The sequence below is a fragment of the Capra hircus genome, chromosome 3 (assembly GCF_001704415.2).
Source record: "Capra hircus breed San Clemente chromosome 3, ASM170441v1, whole genome shotgun sequence".
NCBI classification, from domain to species: domain Eukaryota; kingdom Metazoa; phylum Chordata; class Mammalia; order Artiodactyla; family Bovidae; genus Capra; species Capra hircus.
In genome coordinates, this window is record NC_030810.1 from 86,555,011 (window position 1) to 86,570,254 (window position 15,244).

At 50.7% G+C, this 15,244-nt stretch overlaps 1 protein-coding gene across 1 annotated transcript; it reads left to right on the plus strand.

Annotated features, from left to right (window-relative positions):
* Window positions 235–15,093, plus strand: SYPL2 (synaptophysin like 2). Its single transcript, XM_018045859.1, has 6 exons — window positions 235–565; window positions 729–803; window positions 8,013–8,137; window positions 9,487–9,688; window positions 10,620–10,811; window positions 12,353–15,093. The coding sequence occupies exons 1-6, from the start codon at window positions 512–514 to the stop codon at window positions 12,497–12,499; spliced, it is 795 nt and encodes a 264-aa protein (XP_017901348.1). The 5' UTR covers window positions 235–511; the 3' UTR covers window positions 12,500–15,093.

Genomic DNA, 15,244 nt, shown 5'->3' on the forward strand with positions numbered 1-15,244 from the left:
GAAAGATAAACATGGGAGCCGGTGACTGCCAGCGCGCCGGGCCAGTTCCCCACTTGGGTTGTGGGTCGGGTGGCCGCGGTGTCTCGCTGACCCCTGGAGGCTCTGGCAAAGAACCGGAGCCCCCTCGAGGCCGAACTGCCCGCAGAGGCCACAGGTCCCTTTAAGGCGTCCCGCGGGCAGGGACCCGGGAGCTAAGGGGGCGGGAGGAGGGCTTGAGAGCGGGCGCCACGTGACTCGGCTGCCAAGTTGGTTCGTGAGTTTGACAGAAGTTTGAATTGGACTCGGGGGCTTTCTGCAGCCGGCCGGGCAGAGCGGCGGCCGCGGCCTCGGAGAGCGCGAGCAGCAGCGCCCCCCGCGACCCACCCAGCCAGCCTGGATCCCGGGCGGCCGACGGCCGCTCCAGCTCCGGTACCGCCCGCTTCCCGCGCCGCGGGTCAGCAGCCCTCAGCCCCACCACAGTCCCCGCAGCCCCCGCAGCCCCCGCGCCGCGCCCCGGCCCCGCTGCGCCAGCATGTCCTCGACGGAGAGCTCCAGCCGCACCGCGGACAAGTCGCCTCGCCAGCAGGTACTCCCCTCACGCCCCTGAGGCTCCCTCTCGTCTCTCCTCCTCTACCGGGGTGTCGGGCCGACCCTTATTCCGCCCCTTCTCCCGCATGTGAGTGGGAGAAAGAGGGCAGCGCCCTCCCTGGTCCCACCGCCCTGACCCCGGGCGGGCTGTGTCTCTGCAGGTGGACCGCCTGCTCGTGGGGCTGCACTGGCGGCGGCTGGAGGAGCCGCTGGGCTTCATCAAAGTTCTCCAGTGGGTGAGTCGCAACCCAGCCGAGGGCTATTTCGGGAGTCTGGGCTGTGACGCTGACCCTAAGCAATGTGGCCGGAGTTGGGGGGGTGGGGTGGGGAGGTGCTGCGGCTGGCCGGGCGGAAGGGTGGGGGGCGGCGACAGGTGGGCGGGGGAGGGGTGGGCTGGGGAGGGGTGGGCTGGAGTTGCTTCTCCAGCACTTGGTGGCAGGAGGGTGAGGAACGAGGCATGCGGAGTCCCGGATTCAGTCCTTCTATGTGCAAGGAGCTTTTGCCCAGGGCGCTCACATTTCACCCGGGCGAGAGGACCCGGGTGTAACCTTTCCAGAACTCTGATCCTGCACATACCACTCCAGGGTGGCGGGAGGGGGGAGGAGGACAAGGGGGACGAGGAAAGCTGCGGAGGGCAGAGGAGGGAAGGAGGCAGGCGACGGGTACCATCCTGTCCCCAGACCTGCCAGGGCCTGACTGATCCTGAAGGTGGACTCAAGGGACAGGGTCCTGGCCCGCAGGCCTGCTCTGTTGCGATCACTAATCTGCGTTGCTGTAACTGCGGGAGCAAGTGGGTGAATGAATGAATGGATTTCATGGCTCTGGGATGAAATAAAGAAAAGAAAAATAAGACAATAAAAGTCAGCCAAAACGTGCCTTGTAGACTAAGATATGGAGAAGGCAATGGCAACCCACTCCAGTACTCTTGCCTGGAGAATCCCAGGGATGGCAGAGCCTGGTGGGCTGCCGTCTGTGGGGTCGCACAGAGTCGGATAGGACTAAAGTGTCTTAGCAGCAGTAGCAGCAACAGACTAAGATAGAACATTGAGCTGGAAAGCTGGGGCCTTAGGTTGCAGACCTGGACCTGCCTTTTCTACGTACTTGACCTTGGCAGAAATCTCTTCTTTGGGCTTCAGTTTCCAATATTAATCAAATGTTGATCAGACCGTCCCTAGGGTCCCTTTCTGCTCTAAATGGATTGGCATGCTAGAACATTACCCTTGATTAGACTTATTCTGTGACCTTGAAGAAATCATTTGCCCAGGGCCTCAGTTTCCCTGTAGTGGTATAGGGGAAACACCATCTTCTCCTACCTGACTGGTACTTTGAGACCTTAGCATATTCTCTGTCCTTCCCAGTGTATAAATTAGGAACCTGGACAGGTGCAGTCACTCTTTCAAATTATAAAGACCTGTCGGGAGCATTTAGTGCACTATCACAGAAGAGATTTGTTAGACAATCCGCGCACCAAATGGTGTGTGAATAACTTAATTAATGTGCTTTCAGCACAAAATTCAGCTGGGGAATAAGTTACCATTAATACTGAGGAGGATTGAGTTCTAAAGGGCTTTTAACTCGCTGGAGACAGGAGTTAACACTGTGTAACTGATTCATAAGTCATCCTTTGGATGAGAATCATCAGATCTGGAATTCAGGAGCAATAGCGCATTTGGGGTTATCATCCCATATCCGAGACCCTGACTGGGGCTACAGGCCAGCCTGGGGAGCTCCTGAGTGCAAACTCTGGGACCTAGTGGGGACTTTCCACTTTCCCTACTGCCTCGAGAGCATTTGGAATGATTGCTGACTGAGCTCTTTCACCTCTCCTCACTTCCCTGCTCTGACGCACCCCTTGAGTATCTGAGGGGTCCATGGAAGAGTGATCTTAAGGCTCCATGTGTCTGCTTTCCGGAGCTGGAAAGCCATTATGAGCAATCCAGAGGAACAGGACCGGAAATAAAACAGTATGGTTTTATCATTAAACTAGACAATTGGATCTAAGGGAAATTTGAGAAAGACTATCAAGGGATGAGGAAAACAATGAGGTTATTAGACCACGGAATCATCCTCCATGGGGGGGATTCTGAAAGGCTTCTTTCTTCAACCTTTCTGTCCTTTTCCCAACCCACCCCCAGCCAATACCCATAACATTTCTCTAAGGCTGCACAAAGCAATGCCTGGTCCCGTCCACAGTCAGCTCTGATCCCTAAGAGTTAAAACCGGTTTGACTTTTAAGATCCTCAGTTTCTTAGAGAGGAAGTTATGCTTTTCTCTCATAATACTCAATCCAGGAGTCCATGGCTAGGCTCTGAACTCAGCTTTCATTCACAGGGTAGCCTCATAAAGAGATATGCTTTGCTTTTACTGCCATCCTGGTAACCTGAATCCAAAGTGAGTTTCACTTGCCCTGAGTCTCTCCAGGTGAACACAGGCACTGGCCCCAGGAACCAGCACCAAAATGACAGTGAAAATATCATTTGGGACTTTTTGCATATTTCCTGCTTGGAGGGATCGAATACTCCTGTCTGGACAAGGGGAAAAAAACCACCACACACAAAGCTTGCAGTTATTGTAATGATAACTAAAAACTCTGTTGTCACTATTACCAAAAAAGCAAAGCTTTTACTGGAATTCTGGTGAGTTAAAGTAATGTTATTCTTCTATTAGCGTATCCTTTTAAAATTTTAACATGAACTAATCTCACCTCTATTTCAGTTCTGGAGTCTCACTGAGTCTACACTAAGCTAGGCAAAGAACATGGGCATATACCAATTATTGGGGAACTAGTTTTTCTCAGCTTTCTAGCTATGGAAGCTTGGATAAGTGATGAAATCTTCGTGGGTCTCAGTTTCTTATCTGTAAATGAGGGTAAGATACATCTCATGAGCTCTCTGGAAAGATTACAGAAAGTAATATCTGTAAAGCATTGGAGCATCTGAGAAGACCATGGTGAGCCTGGCAATCCAAGAGGTATTCAGTAAGTGTTGGTTCCCAAACCTCTCATTCTCCCTAACTTTCCCCCTTATGCAGACTGTCAGCTAGACCTGTCCTTTGGTAAGATCATTTAGATGTTACTGCCAAATCCCTACTCTGTTCTTGTTCATTTGCTAAGTTGTGTCCAACTCTTTACGATCCCATAGACTGTAGCAAGCCAGGCTTCCCTGTCCTTCACCATCTCCTGGAGTTTGCTCAAACTCATGTCCGTTGAATCGGTGATGCCATCCAACCATCTCATCCTCTGTTGCCCCCTTTTCCTCCTTACCCTTCTTCTTATCTTCCTCCTTATCCTCCCTCTCCCCTTTACCCCACTCTGAGGGTAAGGTATGAATCACTTGGATTATTCAGTCACTGTTCCGATGAAAGTGAAAGTGAAAGTCGCTCAGTCTTGTCCAACTCTTGGCAACCCCATGGGTACAGTCCATGGAATTCTCTAGGCCAGAATACTGGAGTGGGTAACCTTTCCCTTCTCCAGGGGATCTTCCCAACCCAGGGATTGAACCAAGGTCTCCTGCATTGCAAGCTGATTCTGACAAGGGAAGCCCACTGTTCTGATAATGTCATATTATTTTTAACTGGGCATGCCCTTGATCAGTAACTCACTTTTGAGGTACTAAAGTCACTTATTTGGCTCTGGGGTCTTGGTAGTGAAAATAAGGTATTTCAATAAATATGGAAAATTCAAAAGCACACCATCAGAGTCTGTAACAACCAATGAGATGATTGTGTGAGAACAGGCTTTCGGGGAGAACTTGTCTTCCTTGTGCTCTGCTCTAGGTGGAAATGTTAGTGTTCTCAGGACTGACAAAGGTTATCACCAAAAAAGCAAGTCAGCACCAAAGTGGAGCCTCATCCTTAAACTAGCAAGGTTATTCTTACATCTTTCCAACAGAGATGCAGAGGCAGGAGGAAGAGGAAAAGGAGGAGGAGGAGGAGGAGGAGGAGAGTATGGCCACTGCTGTTCCCAGCAATGCAGGTCCATGTGGAGGAAGGCTAGTTGGCGTGAGAGCCCCGGAGGTGCCCCTTGTCTCAGGGTCTCCATCTTTCCTTGGCTTCTGTTCTTTATGACCAGCTTGGTGCCTAGTAACAGAGGTGATTACTGGCCTTCTGCACTCTTCCCTGTGGCTCAGTCCCCTGACACAGTTCAGGAAAAAGGTGCAGAAAGGTGGAAGGAGCTGGGAAAGCATCTTTCTCTGATCCTGCATCCCAAGGTGCACAGCTACTTCCTCCCTCTTTGCAATCCTCCCTGCACAGAGTGGAGATCTCTTTCTTCAGCCTTAATAATTCTGTGATCCTGGGTTATGTTTTGGCTTTTATTTGAGCATGACTCCTTTCTGGATGCAGACTCTTGACAGCAGGTACTGGTCTCATTCATCTTGGATTCTGCAGTGTCTGGCACAAACTAGTGCTTGATAACTGTTGATTAATGGATGGATGACATAGAAAGAGCAGTGAACCAGCAATCAGGAGTTGTGAATTCTAAGTCTGGCTCTCACATTGGCTAAATGTGACCTTGGGAAAGTCACTTAATCTTTTGGGACTTTAGTTTCCACCTCTATGAAATGAGACTGTTGCGCTTGATAATCTCTGAGATCCTTTTTGCTCTGCTGTTCTGTGAACCTGAGAGATTTCCCCGAGATTCTACTATCCGTTCACTTAATAGCAAACTGTCATCTGTTGTCTGACACCTTCTGACTGTGTTGTTCTGATTTAACCATATATTCTGGTTAATAAAATTATGTAAGTTGTTTAGAGACTCTTGACTTTCAAAGAATCAGAACAGAAGAGAATACAGTTAATACTAAAGTTACTATGGGTATATTTTGCCCATGGAGGAATCATAAAGCAGGGTTCAGGATTTTTAGAACCTCAAGCCTGTCTTCTGGACATAGCAGAACTTTCCGCAATGATGGAAAAGTTCTATAATCTGTGTGGTTCAGTATGGAAGCTGCTAGTCACATGTGGCTAGTGAGCACTTGAAACGTGGATAGTGTGACCGAGCCACTGAATCTTAAATGTTATTTAATTTTAATTAATTTAAATGTAAATAACCACATTTGGCTAATTGCTACCATAGTGGATAGTGAAGCTCTAGGGTACAAGATCCATGAAGACAGAGATTTTGTTTTTCTCTTTTGTTCACTAATAAGTCATATCGCCTAGAACAATGCCTGGGACATAGTAGATGCTCAATAGATGACATCTTTCTGTAGCTGGTCAGGAGTGTCAGTCAAGAGAGTGCTGGTAAAACAGAAGCTCCATAATTAACTGTTCATTGCCCTAGGTGAGAAGTACCAACTTTTAGGGGGCACCTGTACAGAGCCACTCACTAACTGCCAACAGTAAAAATATATCCAACTGTCTGCCCTTCTAGAATAGTGCGTCCTAATGGTGTCCAGTTCTGGACGCCAGAAGCTAAGAGGAACAAAGACACTTCCATGAGGACTCAGAGAACCACAGAGCTGACAAAAGATTAGAGAATCCTTATGAGGATGAGCTAGAGGAGTGCCACAGTTATGCCAGGGAGGCAACCTGGAGTATGTAAAAGTGATGAGGCAGAGGTTCTGAGTGACTTCTCTCCAGTTCTGTCAAGAAGATGAGCAACAGGGTTCCACTGTGGCCTCTGTAGCTTAAGTCAGATCAGGAATATTCAGGCACTGGAGAGAGATTACACTATCTCCTTTCCTGGAGGAGTGTTAAGATGGAGACAATTCTTGTTTGTCCGAATTAAACCTCCTAGAAACAGAGAGGTACCCATCATGACCTTTAGAGAGGGGTCAGTGGCTCCAGCCTGGAGAAGATCTGCCAGGCCAGGCAATGCAAGGTGGGGCAGTGGCACCGGACACCACCCAGGACCAGAGCGCAGCTGCTGGCAAACCCAGCCAAGAGCACATGGAGAGAGCCACCCTCAGAGTGAGAGAACCGCAGAGCTGGAAAAGGCCTTGGGATGGCCTGCTCCAAACCTCTCATTTTACAGATGAGGAAACTGAGATGCAGAGAACAGAATGGCTTGTTAGAAGTTGCTGGCTCATTAGTGACAGGACCAGGACTAGGACCCAGATTTCCAGACTCCTAACCCAGGTCTCTTTTCCTTCCACAACACTATCGTGCATTAGCAAGATACCATGCACACAACTCTGTTCTATCAACTCTGGATGCAGGGTTGGGATGTGAATTAGCTGTCTTCCAGGTAATTCATGTCTGAGATACTGAATCACAAAGAAACATACAAAACATGAACAATTAACAGAATAAGCTCACTGCTTAACACAAAGGATTATATCATGCACAAGCCAATGGTAAGAACACAGGAAATGGGGCCTCAATAGATGATGTGGGAGAATAAGAAATTCCAATTTCTCACCTCCTTTTCTAACCAAAGTGTGTGTCCCCAGGAAGAAATTAGAAAGTTGTAGGATGAGGAAATTCCATTTCACTCAAGATAGGAGGTTTAGTAACGTGATGAAAGGTGAAGAGGAAAACAATTCAAGTAATCTGAAATGCCTCTGGTTCTCAACACCAAGAAATGGCAGCATCAACAGATTATAGAGCGAAACACCACTGGGGAAATAGCAAAGGCTGATAAGGCAAGTGGAGGATACTTTTCTCTGGGTTTGAGCCAGGACTGACGGCATCAACCCAGCCAGCACTGTTGCTGAAGGAAAGGTGCCTTTAGGGGAATAGAAGTTAGCTGGTGGTACCATGGGATAGCAGCCCGGCCCCTGCCCACTTTGCCCCTCTGAAGGCTTGGCAGAAGTGGTCCCCTCCAGCTATATCTCCACTGAGGCACGAAGTTACTGTAAGTTAGCAAGAAGGTAATGACAAGATTGAATGATGCCTTCAAAGGAGAAATGGAAAGAATTCCATGCATGCCTGATCTCGGTTGGCACAGGGGAATTTCTAGGATGCCTCTCCCTTGGGGAGGAAATTCAAGTGCGCTATTGAGATAGAAGTTTCCAAAGCCTAAATTGCTTTGTGTTAGTCATCATCTTAAGGAGGCTATCTGTGGTCTCCAATGTCACATCCAGTGGGGAGACCTAGAAACTGCCCATTTCTCCCTCTTCATTTCCCTCTCAGGTACCAGTCAGAGTCAACCCTATGCATTTGGCTATTTGGTCCAGCATCCTGTGTAGTGAACAGAGCACCCTGAGGCTGGGAGACCAACAGAAGCCATGGGTCCCTGGCCAGAAGGGACTTGATTAAAGGGACTCCTGGGAATGGCTACCCACTCCAGTATTCTTGCCTGGAGATTCCACAGACAGAGGAGCCTAGTGGACTACAGTCTGTGGGGTCGCAAAGAGTCAGACATGACTGAGCGACTTTCATTTTCACTTTCACTTGGCCCCATCCCATATCTGCACCTGCTAGGAGTGAGAGGGTGGTTCAGAGGGATAGATCTTGGACAGTTGAGACCTTCTGACTCTCAAACGGGCTTCACTCTCCCTCAGCTCTTTGCTATTTTCGCCTTCGGGTCCTGCGGCTCCTACAGCGGGGAGACAGGAGCAACGGTTCGCTGCAACAACGAAGCCAAGGATGTGAGCGCCATCATTGTTTCATTCGGCTATCCCTTCAGGTGAGCATGAGCTGATTCTGACCCAGCACATCCTCTCTCATTGGATCAGCAGGACCTGAGTGGTCTCCTCCTCCTCCAGAAACCTAAAGACCTTTTGTTGTGTGCCACTCCAGTTTCAAATAGAATTACAAGGCACAGAACCTTCCTGCCCTTTAGGAATTTCAGACAGGAGAAGGCAATGGCACCCCACTCCAGTACTCTTGCCTGGAAAATCCCATGGATGGAGGAGCCTGGTAGGCTGCAGTCTGTGGGGCTGCTATGAGTTGGACACGACTGAGCGACTTCACTTTCACTTTTCACTTTCATGCATTGGAGAAGGAAATGGCAACCCACTCCAGTGTTCTTGCCTGGAGAATCCCAGGGACAGAGAAGCCTGGTGGGCTGCCGTCTATGGGGTCGCACAGAGTCGGACATGACTGAAGCAACTTAGCAGCAGCAGCAGCAGCCAGAGAAAAATATAAGGGAAACTCAGATAAACTCTTGTTTTAATAATGTTCCAGTCCATGAATAACCAATAGCAGGTAATGACAGCTCCTACAGAAAGAACCCCACTGTGTGGGGTGGAGACTTACAGGAGTCGGGGCTAGCTGGGCAAGTCTCTTCTACCCTCCACAGCCTCCTCCCTGCCTTGAAGGTAAGGAAGCTTGTCGGTACTCAGATCCTAAAGAGGTGAAGGGAAACACTCACCTGTACCACCAGAATACAAGGAGGCACACCTTGACCAGGAGGTAGAAGGGAATACTCTTTCCTGGGTATCTAGGAGCTTAGAGAAGGGGGAGCCCAAGTGTTCAGAGGGGAATAGGGACAGGGCTCACCTCTTCAGAAATTTCTAGGAGCAGCATCCAAGTTAGATCAGCTGTCTCTTGCACATAATAGTGTGTTTGTTCTCCTTTCTTGATTTGGTCTAATGTGGTCTCACTAGGGGACTTAAAGTCTGAGAACGGGTAATTCCAATCTTAACTTGGGCACAGTGCTTTCCCAGGGGCAGAATGAAGCTGATTCCCCTGATGGTTTGGCTGACAGAAATAGATGAACTATATATATTGTGGTTATGACCTAAAGGGTCCTGGAGATACTTGGGAATACAGGGTCACTGTGTCTGGACAGCACGGACGAATGTGGGGTGGTGGCCGAGCAGGAGGTAGACTTTGGCCAGAATTCCAGGGAAATTCCTGTCTTGACTCCAAGGTTCCCTCCATAAACTTTCCTCCCTACATGCCCCCCTCTTGGCTCTGCAAGAGTCCCTGAGCGAGAACTGGAGCAGGACTGCCCCTGGGGCAGGGAGGGCCTGCTGCTTGCCCGGGGAGAGGATTGCCCTGAGCTCAGGGTTGGCTTCATGCCACCTGCAGGTTGAACCGGGTCCAGTATGAGATGCCCCTCTGTGATGATGAATCCACCTCCAAGACCATGCACCTCATGGGAGACTTCTCTGCCCCCGCCGAGTTCTTCGTGACCCTGGGCATCTTTTCCTTCTTCTACACCATAGCTGCGCTCGTCATCTACCTGCGTTTCCACAAACTCTATACGGAAAACAGGCGCTTCCCACTGGTGGTGAGTGGGCACAGCCAGGAGGGATGGGGTGGGGAGGAGATACTGAGGAGGTGTACGTCCTGGGCTGAGGACAAGCATGGCAGCTTTCCTGGGTCCCTGACCCTTGCAGGTGAACATCCTCAATCTCCCTGCCAGCTCTTTGCTGTTGGTCCCTTTGGGTGCTGGGGCTGCCAGGTCCTTGGGCCTGTAGAAGGCCCATGTCTCAGGGCTCTGTGTCTACCAACTTCCCATCACTTGCTCTGCTCACAGGAGGCACAACAGCTTCAAGAAGCAGGCTCTAGAGTCAGATTTGCTTGGGTTCAAACCCCAGCACTGTCCCTTACTAGCCATATGCTCTTGACAAGTTGTTTAACCTCTTTAAATGTCAGTTTCCTCGACTAGAAAATGGAAAGATAACAATAACTATCTCACTGTTTTGGAAGGATAAAATATCTGGTATAAAAATATATAGTATATAGTTAGCCTCCATAAGTGCTAGCGATTATTAATGCTATTTCCCCTTTGCTTTCTCCTTATCCTAGGCATGCAAGGTGGAAAGGGTGCCTTAGGGGATCCCCACTTATCTCCTGCAGTCTGCCCTAACTCTGCCACCAGGTGTAACTGAGCAATGGTGATCAAAGCAAAGGCTGGGGCAAGGGAGCGTGGTGCGTTTAGGCTGCTTGGGTTTGGGGATGACACTGACCAATAGATGACTTGTTCCCTGACCTCAGTTCTGAGGGCATGGGCAGGGTTAGCCCTGGCTGGCAGGATTCTCTTGATGGCAGATTCCCCAGAATGATCTAGGCTCCCTGAGCCTCCAGGTGTCGGGTAGGATGGGAAGAGGCAGCTGTCCTGGGACCCCAGGATCACAGTGGATTAGGGCAAGAGGAAAAGAAGTGCAGAATCATGGAGTCCTTTCTGACTGTATTTCCTGTCCCTCTGCTCCTCCCAGGACTTCTGTGTGACTGTCTCCTTCACCTTTTTTTGGCTGGTAGCTGCAGCTGCCTGGGGCAAGGGCCTGACTGATGTCAAGGGGGCCACACGGCCATCCAGCCTGACTGCCGCCATGTCTGTGTGCCATGGAGAGGAAGCGGTGTGCAGTGCCGGGGCCACACCCTCCATGGGACTGGCCAACATCTCTGTGGTGAGAGTTGTGGCCACTGATGGGGTCTGGGGGAGGCAGCACTGTCCCTGATGCCCAGGCCAGTCACAGCAGTAGGGGCTGAGAAGAACACAGAGGGTGTCCTCATAGCTGGTATCCCCAGCACCTGCAGCCAGCACATCCCCTCTGCTTCATGCTGGCTGCTGGCCTCTGGCTGACCCCAAGGGACATTTGGGAAGGGCCACTCAACCTCCTGTTTCTTCCCCCTCCTGCCCTCTGCCTCCCATTTCCCTCTGTTCTCCCCACCTCTTGGCATGCTCGCTGTGACCACCTCCCACTCCTCCTGTCTCTTTATGTGTATGTGCGTGCATGCACACAAGTGCATGAAGAGGGCGCCTAGGGCCGTGGTGGGGCTCAAAGCTGGGAGCTGACCCAGAGTGCATGAGAAGGAGCTCCAGGCTGGAAAAGAGTTTTGGGCAGTGGTGGGTCCAGCTGGTATGCATGTATTGGCCACCTTACTTGTTAGAACAACAAAATATCCCTATATCAGTTGGTAAATAGCTGAGGCCTCGAGTTTTGCAAATGTACCCCTGTCATCCCAGCCACTTCAGCCCTGCCCTGGAAAGCTTTGGCTTAAACATCCCCAGAGAGAGACCTGGGTTCGATCCCTGGGTTGGAAAGATCCCCTGGAGAAGGGAAAGGCTACCTACTCCAGTATTCTGGCCTGGAGAATTCCATGGACTGTATAGTCCATGGGGTTGCAGAGTTGGACTGAGAGAATTTTACTTAGGGAAATCTCTCCCTGAAAATGGTCAAAACATCCCCAAGGCCCAGTAACTGAAAGGTTTAATGGCTGGTACACCAGGGAGCTTTCTAGACCTTGCTGGAATTTTGATGATAGGTTCCACCTCCCCGCCACTCCCCCCCTCCCAAGACTGTACTGTAAAAATGTTCACATACAGTGAAGTTGAAAGAATTTTTACAATGAACACCCACACACTAATCAACTAGACTGTACCATTAACATTTTACTAGACTTGGTTTATCACATATCTATCTGCCTCTGTTCATCTATCAATCCATCTTATTGTTAATGCATTTCAAAGTTAATTGCAGACATCCGTACACCTCCCCTAAACACTTCCTGCTGATCGTTTTTAAAGTATTTTGAATAAATATTTGGATAGAGCCAGCTGGGTGGCTGCCCTAGGAAAGGAGCACCTTGGACAGCTCTGGCCCCGCCCATCCCAGGAGGCCCCAAGGATGCTGAGCGAGGCACCATGAGAGCACTTGCTCTTTGCTCTGCTTTGCATGGTACTCTACTCTAGGAATCACATTCTTCCAGCGACCAAGCCACAATTTGGGTGCATGCTGCAGACAGAGTTAGATACCTTCATCAGAGAGCTCCTTAATGGGTGATGGCCCTACACCATGCTTCTACAGCCAGTCCTCTGTCTTTCAGGCTTTCTAACCCTCTATGCCTCCCTCCCCCAACCTCACACAGGAATCCCCCTTCCCTGTTCCCACAATGCCTTCCTTCCTATTCTCACGACCTCCCTCCTCCCCCCACCATGTCTTTGCAGCTCTTCGGCTTTATCAACTTCTTCCTGTGGGCCGGGAACTGTTGGTTTGTGTTCAAGGAGACCCCGTGGCATGGGCAGGGCCAGGACCAGGGTCAGGGCGCCAGCCCGGAGAGCGCAGCTGAGCAGGGAGCGGTGGAGAAGCAGTAAGCAGCCCCCAGCTACTCCCGAACAGGACAGCACCTCTTCAATCACCTCCGGCTTCCAGGACCTCCCTCTTCCTTCTCCTCCAACTTCCCTCCCCCATCATTCTGGGCTTTGAGACGTCTTCACTGATGGGCAGGCACCAGCTGTCGGAAACCTGGGCAGCCCTCCCAGTGCCTTCCTATCCCTCCTCTTCCTGGAGTCCCAGATGGCAGGAGCTCAGAGCTTCTTGTCTACTGCCTGGACCCAGGCATCTTCCTTGGGGTCTTACACGTACCCTCGCAGCCTCTGAGAACCAGCCTCTGCTGCAGGCAAGGGCTGGGGTCAGGAGACCTGAGACTGGTTCCTTGCTGCCACGTCTATCAATCTGTCCAGCTTCAATAAAAGTGGGGGGAGGGAAAATTGGTTGGCAGCCTTCTCCCTGCTCTCTTGCATGGAGGGCCCACCAGTGGTTTAGTGACCTCTCTTCAGTGGCTGTCATCAAGGCCCCATGTCTGCACTGACCTGACATTAGTCTGAGCTCAGTATGTTCCCCACTCCCTCCTCTGTGGGCCCCTGTTTGCCCACAGAGTCCATCATGTTTGAACCCAGGAGGCTGACTTGCCTAGAAAGCAGCCTTCCAGAGGGTCCCAATTGCAACTGAATTGCAACTTTAAGAAACAGTAGCCAGGAAACTTGCTGGGGAATCAGTTTTCTCTGTTCCCTTGGTTCTCCCACCCCTCCCTGCTGGGGCACTTTCCACCAACACTCTGAACTCCTACTTGCCCTAGAAATTCTCTACCTTTCTCCCTGTCCTCCTTCTTGGGCTTGTCTTACACTTGGGACACAAGATGAGGGGGCGAGGAGGCTCTCTGTTTCAGCCCTCCCCACCTCCTGCCTCTCTGTCCAGCCCCCTTCCCCAGCCTCTTAGATCTGAAGCATTCAAGGTCCCTTTCTGAGTCTGTTCAGGCCTTCCTTTCATTCCTGTGGGGCCAGCTAGGGGCGTTGGAAGGAGGAAAAAGGACCATCATGCGTCTAAGCTGCCCCAGAGCCCCAGGACATGGATGGATGGGCCCACCTCCCCTTCACTCTCTTCTCCTTTTTTTTCTCCTCCCTGCTCCTTCTCTGGACGCTGGTTCACACTTCCCCTTCTCACCTTTATGAAAGAATATGCCCTCTCACTTTGTCCTCCATTCCTCCTCTGTCTCATTTTTTCCAGGCTCTATCCCCCCAGCCCTCACCCCCACCTCAGTCCAGGGCAGGCCGATGCTATTGGTGCTTCTTCACTTCGGGACCCAGTTCCATATTTGTCCTTGGTGTGTCTCCTCTTCCTGATACCTCCTTCAGTCCCTCTCTGGACCCCAGGGCCCAAGAGTCACTGCTGACTGGATAAGGGCCACCTGCCTCCCATGCCACTCAAAACATGCCAGTCTGCCCTGCCCTGGTCGTAGAGCTGTCCAGGGAAGAATGGCAAGGGCAGAATCCAGCCACTTTCCAAACCAGTGCCAGTTAGCCCATTTGTCATCCCAAAGGTGGATGTGTCCTGTGCCAGTTCCTCCTCAGGACTGAGTCAACCCCTCCAACCTCCTCGCCTTCCCCAGCACCCTCCGCAGTAACGTGCGCATTACTGGGGAATCCGGGTTGGCAGGACCTTTGACTTTGGGCCAGTCTTTTGGGTCAGAGTTTCCCCGCTTGATAGGGGAGTGTGAGATTTATATCTTCAAATGCCCCAGAGTCCTTCAGTGAAAAACTAGGTATTTTGTATTTTTTAGCTTTTGGGGAAAGGATTTGAGGAGGAAAGCTGGGAGATGGGGATGAGGGTGTTTCTAAGTCTGAACCCCTCTCTGTCCTGAGCTGTCCCCGTGATTACTCAAGGACAAGGTGGGACAGCTGTGCCTGCAGCTCCAGAGCCACAGAGAACAAAGGGGTTCCTTCATGTTTTTTCAGGCTAGCCCCTGTGAGGGTCTGTGCGCAGCTTCTACTGGAACTATGTTTCATTCTGTGTACGTATTTATAATTCATCTGAAATGTGATGGATAAAGTGTTCTCATTTGGGGGGCCTAAGTTACTAATTGGCCCTTCAGCTAGGGAAAGGGGGTGGGTAGGTATACACTCCTGCCAAGGACTCCTAGCCCAGAACTCTCCCTTAGGCCAAGAAGGCTCTTTTATCCTCTTCAAGTGGCAGGCTTGTTCTCAGCCAGAAGAGCCTTGATCTAGGCTATGGCCTCTCTCTTCATGGCCATCCTAAAAGAAAAGGCTGCTTCACCTCATTACCTTCAGAGGGCTGGACTGTCCTCAGAGGACTCATGTTCCCTCCAACCAGGGCTGGCATCGCCACTTTGCCTAGTGGAGCCTGAGGTAGGAGAAGGTGTCTGGTTTCTCCAGCTGCCGGGAGGAGGCCAGCTGGTGGGGCACTTGCCTTTGCCCTAGTAAATTCTGGCCCTGCCAGGATGCCCACCTTGGACCTTTTCTGAACATGAGTTCCCTCCACTATCATGGTCGTAGATGTCCTTCTTCTGGGATTGCAGATCAGGGGTGGGGGGAGAATGTTGCATGTTGTTTTCTGGTGCTTGTCATTATACATATGAATAAACAGTGCTTCAAGCATTTGGCATGAAGGAGCCAAGAATGTAGCCCTTATGGGGATTTTTTTTCCTCCTCCCCTTGCTTTAAGTTCTTGGACAAATGTCAGCATTTTCAACCAAAACATCATTCTACTCCTCTCCACTCTGCACTCCCAGCGATAAGAGTCTGAAGGCTGAGTTGTTCCCG